The sequence below is a fragment of the Hesperophylax consimilis genome, chromosome 20 (assembly GCF_061612785.1).
Source record: "Hesperophylax consimilis isolate HC1 chromosome 20, BYU_Hcon_1.0, whole genome shotgun sequence".
Classification (NCBI taxonomy): domain Eukaryota; kingdom Metazoa; phylum Arthropoda; class Insecta; order Trichoptera; family Limnephilidae; genus Hesperophylax; species Hesperophylax consimilis.
In genome coordinates, this window is record NC_142855.1 from 27,466,785 (window position 1) to 27,483,272 (window position 16,488).

The 16,488-nt window shown below is 35.4% G+C and overlaps 1 protein-coding gene across 1 annotated transcript; it reads left to right on the plus strand.

The window, feature by feature from the left end:
• The first annotated feature begins 1,420 nt into the window (after positions 1-1,420).
• On the plus strand, positions 1,421-13,933 carry LOC149414475 (ionotropic receptor coreceptor Ir8a-like). Its single transcript, XM_089644189.1, has 9 exons — positions 1,421-1,521; positions 3,123-3,221; positions 4,485-4,584; positions 5,048-5,225; positions 8,264-8,447; positions 9,794-9,915; positions 10,141-10,344; positions 13,100-13,323; positions 13,638-13,933. The coding sequence occupies exons 2-9, from the start codon at positions 3,126-3,128 to the stop codon at positions 13,931-13,933; spliced, it is 1,404 nt and encodes a 467-aa protein (XP_089500315.1). The 5' UTR covers positions 1,421-1,521; positions 3,123-3,125.
• The last annotated feature ends 2,555 nt before the right edge of the window (positions 13,934-16,488 follow it).

The following is a 16,488-nucleotide window of genomic DNA, read 5'->3' on the forward strand; positions in this document are numbered from 1 at the left end:
AACCATGTTAAGAATAGTAAATTTCTACTGTTTGCAGATGACTTTAAAATTCTGATGGAAATAAGCTCCTAACAAGATTGTCTTAAAATGCAAGCTGATCTGGATGCACTTTCTGAATGGTCGTTGATAAAAAAATTAGATTTTAATACAAAAAAATGTGTCACCATGTCTTACACTCATTCTCTAAATACTTTACGATTATAAGATATAGGGCGAAACACTATCACGTGTAAATTCCGTAAAGGATCTCGGTGTCGTCTTTGATCCCGAAATGAATTTTTTTGACCAAACATTAGGACATGCCAGCAGTTCAATAACCAATATGCTATGTTAGCATTGTTCGATGGTATACTGAGAAGCAAGCTGGAGTATGCGAGCGATGTTTGGGCACCGTACCACCAGAATAACATTGAAATGATGAGCAAATCCAGAAGAAATTTCTCAGGTATGTCTATATGCGGACGCATGGAACCTATCCTAGGTTCATGCACCATATCGACTTACTTGAGGAAACTAATTCTGTGAGTCTGCGGACTAACTAAGCTAAGCGGAAAGCAAGTCTACCTATTATGACTTTCAAAATTTGGGACAATTTTATCGATAGCCCATTCCTCTTGGGATGCTATGATTTATATTTACCAGACCACTACAGCCGAAGTCAATACCATGACCTATTCAGAGTACCAAAAGGCAAAACCGACGTCCTGGCAAAGCATAGCATGATGAGGGCAGTGGTGCTGTTGAACGAACCAGCAAAGAATTTAGATGAAAGTTCTCTAAATGACCTAAAACAATTATTGAAGAGTCACTTAGCTAAATGCTGATGTGATGTAAAATTTTACTGTAGCTGGAATGAATGTTCTGTTGTACAATATTTATATATATATATATATTTTTTTACATTTTGTATGTAAAAGTCCATTGAAAATTTAGCGAAGTTAGCGTTCACTCATTAGGTAATGTTATTTCCAGGCAAGGACTTTACTTCAAGGCGGAACAGATGGTATCAGTCGGTGGCAGTCGCGGTATGACCACCGCGGCGAGGTGGTTCACCGGTGAAAAGATGAAACCCCTCCCTCGTGCTAACATCACTTCACCCAGAAGGTTCCTGAGAGTCGGGACTGCACCGGTAACTAACTTAACCCAATTTTTTTTAAATATTTTAATATTTTCTTCATTCAAGAGGTCTTGAGGTTTTTTTTAATAAATAATTTCTTTAACTAACTATTGAGGAGAGAAAAGAGTTAACGTGGGTCTTGAATAGACCCATGCCGTAGAAAGGAAGAAACACAGAGAGCGACAAATCGTTGCAAAGCCGAGCTGTTGAACTCAAGAACAAGTCGTAAAAACGACCCGTTCTCGTATCGTACCGTTCTTTGCGAGTTTTAACATTATTATATTTCACAGGCAATGCCGTGGACATACGTCAAACTAGACGAGAACGGGAAACCGATTCTGGACGAGAAGGGAGAGCCAGTTTTCGAAGGATACTGTATTGACCTGATCGTCAAACTAGCGGAGGTAAATAACTCTTGTTCTCTGCTGTCTACATTTTGCATCAAGCTCGTAGAATTGTAAGACGACCTTTACGAAATCAATTAAATACATTCGAGTTTGGAGAAATGGAATGCAGAAAGTGGTTCAGAATATCACGAATTATGGATACAGATCTCATTTACCAATTACATCCCTGTTTATATCAAAACTACATGTGGAGTGCGGAATGTGCCTACATTAAAAATAATGTATTTCAATTGGACCGTTGTAGCCGTTGTTGGGCGTTTTATTTTTATTTTCGTTGTCAATTTCGACAGCGCAACCGTGCTCGTAAAATTCATACAAAATGCCAATCGTTCCGCTATTGTTAAGTTATCGATTTGACTGTGCTAGACTCTCAGGCGTCCATGTCCTTTACTAATTCTGCAGCCTTCGTCCAGCCTCAGCCCAGCCTCTCGAGTTACTTTCTTCAACTTTATCTAGGGTGGCCCACTGGACGTTTTCCATTTGAAATTTCTGTCAGTATTTTGTGCAGAAGTCGTACTTCTGGCATTTTGAACATACGTTCAAGTCATCGCACTATCAATTTTTCTACGACGAGCAGTAGAGTTATGACGATAGGCACCTCTAAGATCTAGATTTCTAGGATCAGGCAGATCTAGATCCCATGTTATAACTTCTACCAATCCTCTAAATATCTTTTCAGAAGATTGAACCTTTGACTTCGTCATTCTTTTGTATTATTAATTACCTTTAAAGACACACTGTATATCAGTTTTTTTATTAATTCCTCCTCAATACAGAATTATGCAACGAGGTGGATTGTAGGTGATTGTGTTGGTGTTAATTCAGATTCCTCATCTTCATATTTATAGACTTCATCTTCACATTAATTGATTTCCTTATCTTCATGTTTATAGTCCTCATCTTCATATTAGTTGATTTCCACCTCTTCATGATTGTTGACTGAAGATTGTTGTGTTAACTTATTCAAATTTGATATTGTTTATACTTTTGGTTTAATGTGGAGTATTTTTAACTTCTAATTTAAATATTGAAGACAATATTAGTGATTTCTAAACGAAAATCTGAAACAGAAAAATCAGAAAAGGAAACGGTCACATCTGGGACTCGAACCCAGGACCCTTGTCTTGTCGTGCGCAGTTGGTAGAGCATTGTCCCGGAAAGACAAGGGTCCTGGGTTCGAGTCCCAGATGTGACCGTTTCCTTTTCTGATTTTTCTGTTTCAGATTTTCGTTTAGAAATCACTAATATTGTCTTCAATATTTAAATATTATAATTTGAGGTTTTACTCAATAAAGTTATTCCGAAAAATAAATTTTTAACTTCGTTTGGAAGAGGATTATGTAATTTTTTTCTACGAATTTATGGTGTTTCTGGCCAAAAGATATATTTAATTTAATCTTAAGTAGATTTGAGATTTTTGTCCTTTTAGGGTAAGTGTTTGTCAGAAAGTTACGCATTCTTTCCTTTATGCTTCTAGAGAAAAATTTTTAGTATAGTTTTAAAACTCTAAAAGTACCTATACTTATTTCTTTTTAATTCGTAAATCAGGAAAGAAAAACAAATAAGGAATTATCTCCAAACTTAACTATGTTTTTCAGGTCATGGATTTCGACTACGAAATTGTGAAAGCTATGCAATTTGGAAGGAAACTGAACAACGGGACGTGGGACGGTTTGATAGGAGACCTGGCCAAAGGCGTAAGTTCTTTTGCACGAATTTATTATGTTCATACATTTTTGATACCTTTCGTTAGCCTCTCAGAAACTGGGCGTTCTGTACAGAGTCCGCATATTTCGATCATCAACCTTACTCTCCTAACCTTGCACCGAACTATTTCCACATTTTTCACAGTTCAAGCTACATCACGGAGGAAGAAGCTTCGCAAATAAGAAATAATTAAAACCAGCTTATCGGGAAAGTGGTTTGACAGTGGATTAAAAAAACTGTTATCACGGTACCAAAAATGTATTCAGATTATGTAGAAAAATATTTATGTAATGTTCTCTTCAAAAAACACATTTTGAATTTTTTTAACTTTTAATGCTTAAGGTTTTTGAATATTTTTAAGTCCCAACGACATTGTGAATTTTCTTGGAATTTTGGAATTCTCCCAGAAGGTATTTAAAATGTGCTACATATTACTTATTTTTGAAGTTGTCGTTAAAAGAAATACTATTTTTGAAACTAAATTAAATTACTTTTGAAATATTTGCATTTGAAAAAAAAAATTGATCTTTCTAAAAAAATATTTTTTTAATATCAAACTTGAAAATGTTAACAAAAAATTTACCAGGACATTTTGACGCGGAACGTCCATAATTTTGAAAAAAATCGATATTTATAAAACATATTCCTTTCGTTTATACAATAAAAAAATAAAATATTTTTTTGACTTTCAACTGTCAATGAAAAAATGACACCAATTCGTAATCACGCACTTGGACAATTAAAAAAAATGTTATCCATGTAATAATGTATATATATATATATTATATGATAGAGGATGGTTGGAAAGTAGATGGCTATTAATCTGGTCATTCAACATGGCAAAAGTTATGTAAAGTTATTATTTTAAATGATTTAATCGTGAAATAACAAATTAATCAAACAAAATTGATTTGTGGACACTGAGATTAGAAACCGCAACCTCCGGATTGCATAACCCCTCGACCATATAGGACGTCGTCTTCTCCTCAAAATGACCCTCCTCACAACATCCCCAAAGATGCTATAGGCCCTGAAAAAAAATATTTAATCAGAGCCTCCTGCGTAAACACAAACACAATCAACAAACACAAATGAACGCTATCGAACTATTACTAAATCAGGCCCTTTCTTGCTTCTGCTCTAGCTATTGTCGTAATTTCAATGGAAACTTCAAAGGATATCGATGTAGGCAAGTATTTAATTCAACTCTTCGATGTCATTGTCGTCTTTGTTTGTATGCCTTTTTTGTTCAGGATACCGACATAGCTGTGGCCGCCATCATTATGACGTCACAAAGGGAGGAGGTGGTTGACTTTGTCGCTCCATACTTCGACCAGACCGGACTATCAATTGGTGAATATCAAACATACTAATATCGTTTAAGCGTCTGTCTGTGTGTAATTGCAAGTAACAACTCGTATAGCGTCCAGCTTGGACGATTATCTGGATTGGGTAGAAAGCTGAGTCTGAGTGAGATCGCACTCAACTATATAAAATCTGATGTATCCCTGTCTCACAATGTAATTGTCATCAATAATAAAAGCGCAAATTATTTGTTTACGTGAAAACGTTTCTAAAATGGCTCTCATTCTAAGGTCCCACCAGAGTATTTGAGCTCGTGGACCAAGGGTTGTGGCGCAAATTCGTTACCTTGGTTGGACAGGGTTCTAACTTCGCTTTACCTTGTTCTGAGATATGAGGTGTCAAAGTTTGCGAAGGCTCAATATCATGAAGGTTGTGCATGTCCTCAAATTGGAATTTCTTGACAACTTGTACCCCAAGCTGAATTATACTGACAAATGTTGTTCTATTTTAGTAATCAGGAAGCCAGTTCGTTCGACATCTCTGTTTAAGTTCATGACGGTCCTTCGCGTAGAAGTGTGGTTGAGTATTGTAGGGGCTCTTACCTTGACAGCCATTCTGCTCACTATATTGGACAAGTACTCTCCATACAGCTCCAGGAACAACAAGGACGCTTATCCATATCCGTGCAGGTAAAATCTCACTACTTCTCAATCACTCATTTCTATAGAATCGTAAATAGAATTGCTATTATGCGATACCTTTACATGCGAGAGTTTGTGTACTTATTTATTAATCTTAAGAGGAAGCTACAAGTCAAAAATGTTTATATTCTTGGATAACCTTATATTTATAGGCTTTAAAATCGCATGACAAACGGAGTCAAGAAGCGTTTGATTTCAAGCACAAAACTGTTTTTAATTTATTTTGAAAATAATTTTATAAGAAAACAATTAAATTAATCAAGTGAAACTGTCACAGATAATCTTAGCCATAATACAGTATTTTTAAAAAGTGGTTTCCTTTACGCGTTCATACTTTTCTATTGAAAAATAAACTTTTTTACTAGTTTTCATTTATATTTTTAATTGAGTAATTTTTTTATTTGTATTCTTCTCTTGCGAAGCGATAGGAAAACCTTCAATTTATCTAAAGCATATTTTTCGGTATTCATAATGTACACCAATTCGTTATATAGTACATTCATACATAATCAATTAGTGCGATCTATTTACTAATAATTTCTCAATTTTTTATAATTTTCTAATTTCTCCGTCCACTTCTTGCAACCCAAAACTAGTTATACATCAATTTTCTTTTTTCTCTATTTTATATTATAGTAATGTATAGATTCTATGTCCGTAAACAGTAAAATTCACCCGCCATAACACAGGGTCATCTCTAGCATGGAGGGTGAAATATCACAAAAAACCACACGTACTCTCTAAATCATGTATCAATAAAATAAATACATAGAGATTATTCAAAATAGTGATTTGGCATTAAACTTCGCCTTAAGATAAAAATTACAGTAATTGTCAAACAATGGATCTATCTAATATTTAACTAACATCAATATTTGTGGAAAATATGTTTTCTCAATTCCTCTTTAAACTTAACCATCTTCTCAATCTCAGTAACTTTCTTCGGAATTTTGTTATACAATTGGAAAGCCTGGTACATGAGAAATTTCTGGGTGCTTGATTTTTTTCTTGTTGGCAATCTGATATCTGGTGGTTGTAATTTATTTTTCTAATCAGTTCCTTAGAAATCATCCCTATTTTAATTTTATGTATAAAAATAATTACATTAAAATTTATAGTTTGTTTCACCGTCATAAAATTTAGCTCATTTAACGTGTTTCTTATCCATGTGTATATGTTGCGCTTGAATATTATTTGCATTGCTTTATTTTGCAGTATTTGCTTTTTTTAATTTTCTCTTCGTTGCAGAGAAAAAGAACACTTGAACAGTAATTAAAATGTGGTGATATAATTTTATTAAATATTATCTAACATGTTTCCTCATTTACATTGTTTCCTTCCAAGGAATTGTTCATTCTCGCTGGAATGCTAGGACTAGATCGTCTAGACGTTAGAAGAAAAATTGCAATGGTGTTTGTAGCACATAAGCTGTTCAATGGAGGCATTTGCAATCCTGATTTTCTGGAACGTGTTACGTTTTATGTCCTCGATAACTTCACAAAAGCTAGACAGCACAAGCTTTTTATTTTTCCAAGAGGGAGGACCAACCTACCAATGATCATGCCTCTGGGGTGAATGAATACGCTATTAAACCACTTTTCTTCTACGATAGACATTTTTTAGTCAAATCTCATTGAATTCTAGATTAGAGTAAGCATTTTTTACAAGATTCTGCATAGTAACTGATATAATTATTTATTGTAATTGGTTAATGTACTCGTATGAGTAATTGTAAATGTTGTTAAATATTACTGGAATCGGTAATCGAATTAGTATCGTTGAAAAGTAAATGCGAATTGCGAATGTGTATTAAAATGAATATTTGATGTCAACATTCTCAATTAATAAGAATTTTTAACTTTTACGTAGCCGTCTGATGTTTAGGAATGTCAATTTTCAAGAAATGTCGAGATTTCTCATTTATTGCATTATCAATATCGGTCTAGCTATCAACAGGGTGACCGTGCTCGGAAAATTTTACAAAATCATCGGTAGTTACGCCTATCGATCCGATATTTTAAAGTTATCGAGTTATCTGTGCTAGACCCCCAGAACGTCAATGGAGTTAATATTTCAGCGATTCCTAAACGAAAATCTGAAACAGAAAAATGAGAAAAAGATCCGGTCACATCTATTACTCTAATCCAAGGCCCTCGCCTTACCGGGGCTGCCGCTCTACCGCTGAGCTAATGGGACCCTATCTCCTTCGGTCATTTTTAACTGTATCATACTTCAAATAAGAACTACCAACATTTGTCTTCATTTTTCTCACCGCACATTTTTATTGGCAGTTATCTTAATGTATGATCGCATGATTCAACCCAAACTAAATGCAGTCTAGACAGTGTCTTTATATAAACATATCTATATTTTTATTTTTAAGGCGATGGAATACGTCGTGTAATATTTTAAATTGAGCCGCTATCAATAACAACCCTTACGTAGATGGCGATAAGGTTTAAATTCCCGCTTAACACCATCCGCCTGTTTTGATTTATGCAAGAAAAAAACATGGCCAAAAAGTGCCTTTTATTTTATTTTGTTGATGTTCAGGAATAAATATTTAATTTTTTTCCATCATTTTACAAATAACTTAATTTGCCACATTATACAATAAAATCATAACCGAAAATGGGTTCGTAAGTAGGAGATTTTGAACTTTAAAGCAGTTTTCATAGGCCTTATACATTATTTTTTCCGGGCTTATAAAAAGACTTATCTAAAAAGTACTCGATTATTTTAAAGGCCAAGATGTATTCTACTCGCAGTATTTAATTAAAGCATCTGAAACATTTCTAGGCGACCAAATTTTCAAAACAAAAACACTTGATTTTTCATTACTACGTATGGCATCGCCTTAATGTGCGACTCTTCAGCAAGTCTAGGATAAATATTTATTTTTTGGATATTCAATTATATTACAGTTACATTATTTACAATTTGAGGAATGACTCATTGTTATTCCAAAGAATAAATATCAATATTACTTCATTATTATAACTTCGTCAACTACTACATTATTCCAGGGAGTTCACGCTGAAAGAGTCTTTGTGGTTCGCGCTGACGTCATTCACGCCACAGGGAGGTGGAGAAGCACCAAAAGCTCTCAGCAGCCGAGCGCTGGTGGCTGCCTACTGGCTATTTGTCGTTCTCATGCTGGCCACCTTCACGGCTAACCTTGCAGCCTTCCTTACAGTGGAGAGGATGCAGGTAATCCAGCTTAACAGCGTATCCTTATTTATTAAATCTAGTTACAAGCGCACGTGAAGTGAAATGACACTAAACTACGCTATACAAATGCTATATATATTTTCCGACTTTATGTCCGGGTTAAATCTTCCCCACCGGAAAAAATAAACCCTTCCACACACTTTTCCACAAATGATCATCTAGTCAATCCACATTATGAAAGTGCATTATATAAGCAAAATAAATACAAAACAATACAAGAACAACACGTCAACTCACCAAAGATCAAATGGGAAAATAATTCGACGACTCCAGATATTTTCATATCAGAGGGTTCGGCTCGGTAGAACTTCTAACTGGACCTATTAATTCTACTGATCCCTCAACATAAATATTTAAAAAAATCTTTCGTAATCCTACATGTATTTAAAATAACTGATTTTTGCATTTTTAAATATTGTACAGATCTAATACGCCTCAATTTTGAATGAGAGAGCTAGGTATAATGCCAGTAGCTGAAATAACAAATGGTTATATTTTAAAATAATTATAAGAAATAACTAGTCGCCTGAAATATCAGTACAAATTGAAAATATCTCCCGAGTAAAAATAAATGCCGCCAGCGGGAATTGAACCCGTGCCTTCTGATGTTTGGTCAGGTGCTCTGAAACCACTGAGCTATGCTATGCATAAAACCTTGTCTTATAAACATGAGTTTATCATTGAAAAATAATAAAATTTGACAAGTCAAAAATATTTCACCAACAAATGAAGATATCATTTGTCTCGACGCCATCTAGTGAAAAATTTAGCACTAACAAAGCCTTTCCTACAAAAATAAAGTTAAAGAATGTTTACAGGTGGAAAAAATATAATAAGCAGTAATTGTTGATTGAGTTACTAGTACATATTATAATTATTTGGCGGGTTGGAAATAAGCCATCTCTTGTGTGTACTAGAGTGCTAATATTACAAAAAATGGCATATTGATGTTTTTGTAACTGAAACGTCTACTTTTTTTTCGAAAATTCGGTTTTTTGTTTGAAGATTTTCGGCGAATCTGCGCGGCTAAACTGAAATTTCCTGAAAATATTCATACCAAAAATCGAATTTTAGAAACAAAAATCGTTATGGCTCTAAATATCATCAATAGTGTCGAATTTTTAAAACGTAGCACTCTATCCGGCTCAAAAGTCACGAGCCGCCACTTTTTGTGATTAAAGTCGTCAATAATAGGGTTGGATGGTTTGTAAACCATGCTTCAGTACATTAGCCAAAGGCGGCGGTCATTGCCTTGCCGAAGAATGTGCAATATGATATTGCTGACGTGACAGTTCATCGCTTATACAAGTGTGTTAATTCGACAGACGCCAGTGTCATCTCTGGAGCAATTGGCGCGACAGTCAAGGATCAACTACACGGTGGTTGAAGGAGGCATGGCGCACAGATATTTCATGAACATGAAAAACGCAGAGGACACCCTGTACCGGTGAGTAACTATAACAGTTTCCAATACACTAGTCCCAGGGAGAGGTCAAATGCACGTCGCTGACGATTGACAAACAAGACCTGCCACTCGTAACCCCAAATTAGCATGGCCGTTTATTAAACTTGCACACACTTGACACTTCTCTCACTCTTCCAAACTAAAGTATGCTTAATTATATTTGGTAAATAAACATAGGTGTATTTCAAGGAGCTTGCATTATTGTAGGGTGTGGAAGGAGATAACGCTGAACGCCAGCTCGGATGAGGTACAGTACCAGGTATGGGATTACCCCGTCAGGGAACAGTACGGACACATCCTGCTGGCAATCAATAGCTCCAGCCCACTGCCTTCCACCGAGGAGGGTTTCCGCAAGGTGGACGAGCGCCTCGAGGCTGACTTCGCCTTCATACACGACTCTTCAGAAATCAAGTGAGTGCTTGCTTGCTGCATATTGGTTCCACCGCCCTGGATATCATTTGTTGTATAACCACCATCTCTGCCATAGGTCACCTATTGTGGAAGCTCCGGTCAGTGACTTAAAAGGGATACGTGAAATCATGGGGTGAAGTTTTTCCAGGTCTTGGCAGCTGATGCGTCTGTTCACGTACAGGCCATATCGAGAGGCAGGTTGAGGAAGACCTTTTGACCTATCCAGTCTGACTCTATCGGCCTTGCACTATATAGGGAGGGATGGAAAAGGGTGGAAAATCCTACCCACTTAGAGTAGGTTGTGAATTTTTGTGTTGTATGGGGAAATGTAGATTTATTTCTAACGTAAAGGAAATACAAAGTCTTCAATACAGGGGAAAGTTTTTGAAATACGAAGTCTCAACATTTTGTTGACTTTGTTGATTACTTCATAATTGTGTTGGATAACCGGTCTTACTAACAAACGCGGTGAATTTTTTAAAATTTTTAAACGACCGTGTAAGTGAAAACCTTACTAATTGAAACGTAAAATAGTTCACGGGAAGATATATATATTATATATATTTTTTATTTTTCTTATTTAATATATATAAAGTGGGTACAGGATATAATATGAGTACATAAAAAATATTATTTACCATGCAAAATTTTATTTATGTTCGCAATCTCACCAATGAATAAACTGGTTCTTGTGCTTGGTGAGAGAGTTACACTAATTATAAGAAAAATAGAATATCATTATTCTATGAGTAAGTATATATATGATAGGAACAATATATAAAGAGACAAAATCTAAGTACAGTGGAGACGAGTATATACTGATAATAAATATCAATGAAGGGAAAAACAGGTAATTATTTAGTTAATTATTTCTGAAAGAGTTACTTCAGTTTTAGTTTAAGTATGTTAATATCTTTTAATTTCTTTATTTCAATCGGAAGGTTGTTGAAACACTTTATTCCTAAATATTTATAGTTATTTTGCATTTGTTTGGTATTACATTTTGGAATTTTGATATTGTATTGATATCATATACACACTGCTTATCCAGTCAAAGAGGGTAGTTTATCTGTTGTATAAATATGAAATAATAATAATTTCCCATCAAATTTGAGGAATTTTTTTAAGGTATTTTAAATGTTCTATAAATTTTTTATACCTATTTTAATACTAATTTGGAAACTACATACTATAATTACCTTTTAGATTTTTGTATTTGAAATGTCCACTAATATTAAAAATTGCAATATTTTAATTTCAACATGAAAAGAATAAAGAAAAAGCTTATAATAAATATTTTAAATCAAACGTTGAAAAATTTTCGAGAATTAAAAATTCCAAATAACTGTCCATTTATACAAGAAATTTACAATTCGCTGTTACTTTACTTTTTATCTCGTCCTTACAGTTAAAAAGTATAAAAATGATTTCCAGAGAATTATAAAAAGAACAGATATTTTGGATCCATTTGGTCATTTTGCCATTTTGTGTATTTTCGTATACATGCATAAGTCATTTCTAGATAAGTACGTACAACGATTAACCTGTGTTAAATAAAAAAATAATCATATAAAATAATTTGGTATAACTTTACTTACTTCTAATATTTTTATTTCTATATTCTTTAAAATATCATTTAAACAATCAATTTAATCTTTATTTTATTTCTAATATGGTTTCTATGGTAATATGTATTTTTTGTTTTACTATAACCTGTCGTTTTCCCTTATGTTTTATTATTTGTTCACAAAAATACATTTATTATTCTTGTTGACGCAACAATCTTCCTTTAACATTGTCCTTGATATTTTCCCATCCTATTACCTACAAGTACCTGTCATTATCCGACAATACCCACGTTTGTGTGACATTTACAACCATAAACTTAACTGTCAAATCAGTTTATTGATGAAGCCGGTTTGAGGAACATCTCTTTATGATCAGTGCTATTATTGATATCAACTCGGGGTAGAATACCTACTGTGCAGTGAATATATTCGGTTCCCATCAGTGTGTTTCTTACCCAACCCAGATGTTGTGGAAGTTGCGTGTGAAATAAATCATCTCCTGTGAGTGAAACCAACCAGCAACATCGTTGACGAACATCAAAGGGGTAAGTCGGATTCCTTCCTTACTCCCTCCTGTTCACCATCTCTAACCATCGTTGTGTGAACTTCAAGTTCACAATTAATTTTACAGTCCATTCTTGATTCGCCTTGCGATTACAATTCTTAAATAAATCATGTACGACTACCATACTACGAGAATGAGCCTAGTATGGTAGTTTAGAAAATCACCAAAATTGTAATCTTTTAAAATATATAAAATGCATTTTTTTTAAATTGAAAAATTAATTTTCATCACTATCATGGAAGTTTTATGGAAGTAAAAGTTAATTAAAAAATTAAAAAGGTCAAAATATCTTCGCTTTTTCCGATGGCATAAAACTATATTCACATGACATTATCAATGGATAAAAACTGACGAAAAATAACATATATTGTATTACTAATATAATAATGGTCATTAGAATCGAAATTGTTAACAAAAACATAATTTTAATAAAAAATGACAAACCAAAACTCGTTTGCTGGGAAACTCACTTGTATGGGGCGCACGCGTTAAAGTAGCGTGTAAGTATTGCGCATAAATCTGAAAATTTAATGTTGCGAGACATTATTAAAAGTGTAACGCATACTATCTTTCCACAATGTGTAATAAGAGATTTTTTATTAGTAAGACCGTTATGCTTCAGGTATCATGTGAAGAAGAACTGCAACCTGACTGTCGTGGGCGAGGTGTTCGGGGAGAGACCCTTCGCCGTGGCCGTGCAGCAAGGCTCCAGGATCCAGGAAGAACTTTCCCGAGCCATCCTCCAGCTGCAGAAGGACAGATTCCTGGACTCGCTCATTGCCCGCTACTGGAACACCAGCTGTGAGGACAATGATAACTCGGAGGGCATCACCCTTGATAGTCTTGGTGGGTTGAATTCTGTCCTAATAAATATTAAGTTTTGTTCTGGTCCCATTGTTTTGGCAAGACATCTTCAAGGTGTTTAGCACAGTCAAATCGATAACTTTACAATGACGGATCAATAGGCGTAACTACCGATGATTTTATTTCGATCCACGAAGCCCTTGTCAATACGGTATTGACAAAATCCATCATCTATGGTCAGTTTTCCATATTCGCGAGCAAACTAAAGCTAAGCAGAAAAATATAAACTATTCCCAGTGACGAAACACGTTTTCGAGCAGAAAGAACCATCACCCCAATTTCCTTAAACGTTCCAGGTGGCGTATTCATCGCCACACTGTTCGGACTCGTCCTTGCTCTCATCACGCTCGTATGGGAGATATTCTACTACAAGAGAAAGGAGAAGATTCAGCGGGTTACCAAGAAGATTGCTGTTGCGAAACCGAAGAGTCTGATGCAGGCCTTCAAGAGCCAGGAAACTGAGGACAAGAAGCAGCCCAAGGAATCCGTGAAGACTATCACCTTCGGGGATAACTTCAAAGCTGTGAAGAACAAGAATAAGAACAAAGTCAGCTTCATAAATGTAGAACCAAAGTTGCAATGGAACCCATAAATATGGAATTCGAGTCAACATTTATTTTATTTATCCATTAGAAATATTAATTCACGGTGTAACTTTGCAGTAATATTCTTTTAAGCACTTGTAAACGGTTGACAAAAAGTATCTTCTCATCAAATATCCCACTTTTTAAATATGTTTATACAGGTTGTTAAGGTACGTAGTTGACTTACTTTAACAAGTGTCTCCCGAAATTATTTGGAGTAAAAAATGTAAGTAAAATTTTGGTATCCGGTGTTTTTTTTCGATGTTTTTGTTGTGTTTAAAAAATGTTCAATTTTTATATATTTTTAAATCTTCCACATGTGGACAATAGTCACTCGGTCGAGTAACCGCTCAACCCCTCACATCAACCTTAGCTGTCCAATTCCTACTGATTTTCTATGTTGTTATGTATATTATTATATTTTTTCATCACACATCACAAGTGCACCCTTGTCTTTACAGTGTAAAGGTAGGGAGCTATGTCGCCACCCGGTTGGGCAGCGTTGCGAGTCGCATATTTTAGCACTAAGTTATATTTTATTCATGCAAATAATAAAAATGGCATAAAATTTTTTTTTTTCTTGTCTTTTATTTCCGTATAAACTAGTGTCATATTTTTTTAGATATTGCGATCTTTGCCCTTTGAAAGATAACTGATTATAACTAAGATTAATTAGACTCCTTGGGCCTGCTCCCAATCGTCTGGAGCCAGTGTGACTATGGCATCCCCTATTGAGGTATGTTGTGATGCTGAAGGTACTGGGGAAGGAAAGAAAGTAGGTAAGAGAAAGATAACCGATGTACATTAGACTCCTTGGGCCTGCTCCCAATCGTCTGGAGCCAGTGAGACTATGGCATCCCCTATTGGGGTATGTTGTGATGCTGAAGGTACTGGGGAAGGGAAGAAGATAGGTAAGAGAAAGATAACCGATGTACATTAGACTCCTTGGGCCTGCTCCCAATCGTCTGGAGCCAGTGAGACTATGGCATCCCCTATTGGGGTATGTTGTGATGCTGGAGGTACTGGGGAAGGGAAGATGATAGGTAAGAGAAAGATAACCGATGTACATTAGACTCCTTGGGCCTGCTCCCAATCGTCTGGAGCCAGTGAGACTATGGCATCCCCTATTGGGGTATGTTGTGATGCTGAAGGTACTGGGGAAGGAAATAAGATAGGTAAGAGAAAGATAACCGATGTACATTAGACTCCTTGGGCCTGCTCCCAATCGTCTGGAGCCAGTGAGACTATGGCATCCCCTATTGGGGTATGTTGTGATGCTGAAGGTACTGGGGAAGGGAAGATGATAGGTAAGAGAAAGATAAAAGATGTACATTAGACTCCTTGGGCCTGCTCCCAATCGTCTGGAGCCAGTGAGACTATGGCATCCCCTATTGGTGTATGTTGTGATGCTGAAGGTACTGGGGAAGGGAAGAAGATAGGTAAGAGAAAGATAACCGATGTACATTAGACTCCTGGGCCTGCTCCCAATCGTCTGGAGCCAGTGAGACTATGGCATCCCCTATTGGGGTATGTTGTGATGCTGAAGGTACTGGGGAAGGGAAGAAGATAGGTAAGAGAAAGATAAACGATGTACATTAGACTCCTTGGGCCTGCTCCCAATCGTCTGGAGCCAGTGAGACTATGGCATCCCCTATTGGTGTATGTTGTGATGCTGAAGGTACTGGGGAAGGGAAGAAGATAGGTAAGAGAAAGATAACCGATGTACATTAGACTCCTTGGGCCTGCTCCCAATCGTCTGGAGCCAGTGAGACTATGGCATCCCCTATTGGGGTATGTTGTGATGCTGAAGGTACCGGGGAAGGGAAGAAGATAGGTAAGAGAAAGGTTGGGAAGTACCTGGTTATTAACCCTTCAGTACTTTCCAAACATTTGTTCAGTTTGCAATGTTTTATGTGTAATTCAAACACATCTTATTTTCTTAATTTCCTTAAAAACAAATAATGTTTTAGAAAGAAGATAAAACATATCTTTCTAATGTGTGCATTTAAAATAAACATAACTATTTCTAAATAATAGGATTTTAATATCAAACGTGAAAAATGTTGTCAAAAACTCTAACCACATTTTTACTTAATATTTTACTTTAAATTTAGAGATCTCGATAATTTCGAAATTTTTTTACTAAATAATTCGTTAGAAAACTGTACCTTTACTTTTATCTTGTTCATATAATAAAAAATAAGAAATAATTTGCTAAACAAGTTGTTACAATAGCGGCGAGAATTATGAGTTCTTAATTTTGGATATTTTTAGGATTTTATTAACGGATACCAGTATAAATATTTGAGAAAAACTGGAAATTATTATTGTTTAATTATGTAGTTCTGCATGATAGAAATAAATATATAAAAATACTTTTATAAAATATAGACGCCCTATCATATTTGACCCTAAACGCTGGAGGTGTTAAGATCTGGTCACCATCCACGGCTAAAGCCATTAGAAGCAACGTTTCAATTCTGAATGGTGATCTCACATCGGGGCGATGCTGAGAGTATATTCCACTCTAGAACGTGCCGTCTGTAAAACACTGAAGGTGTTA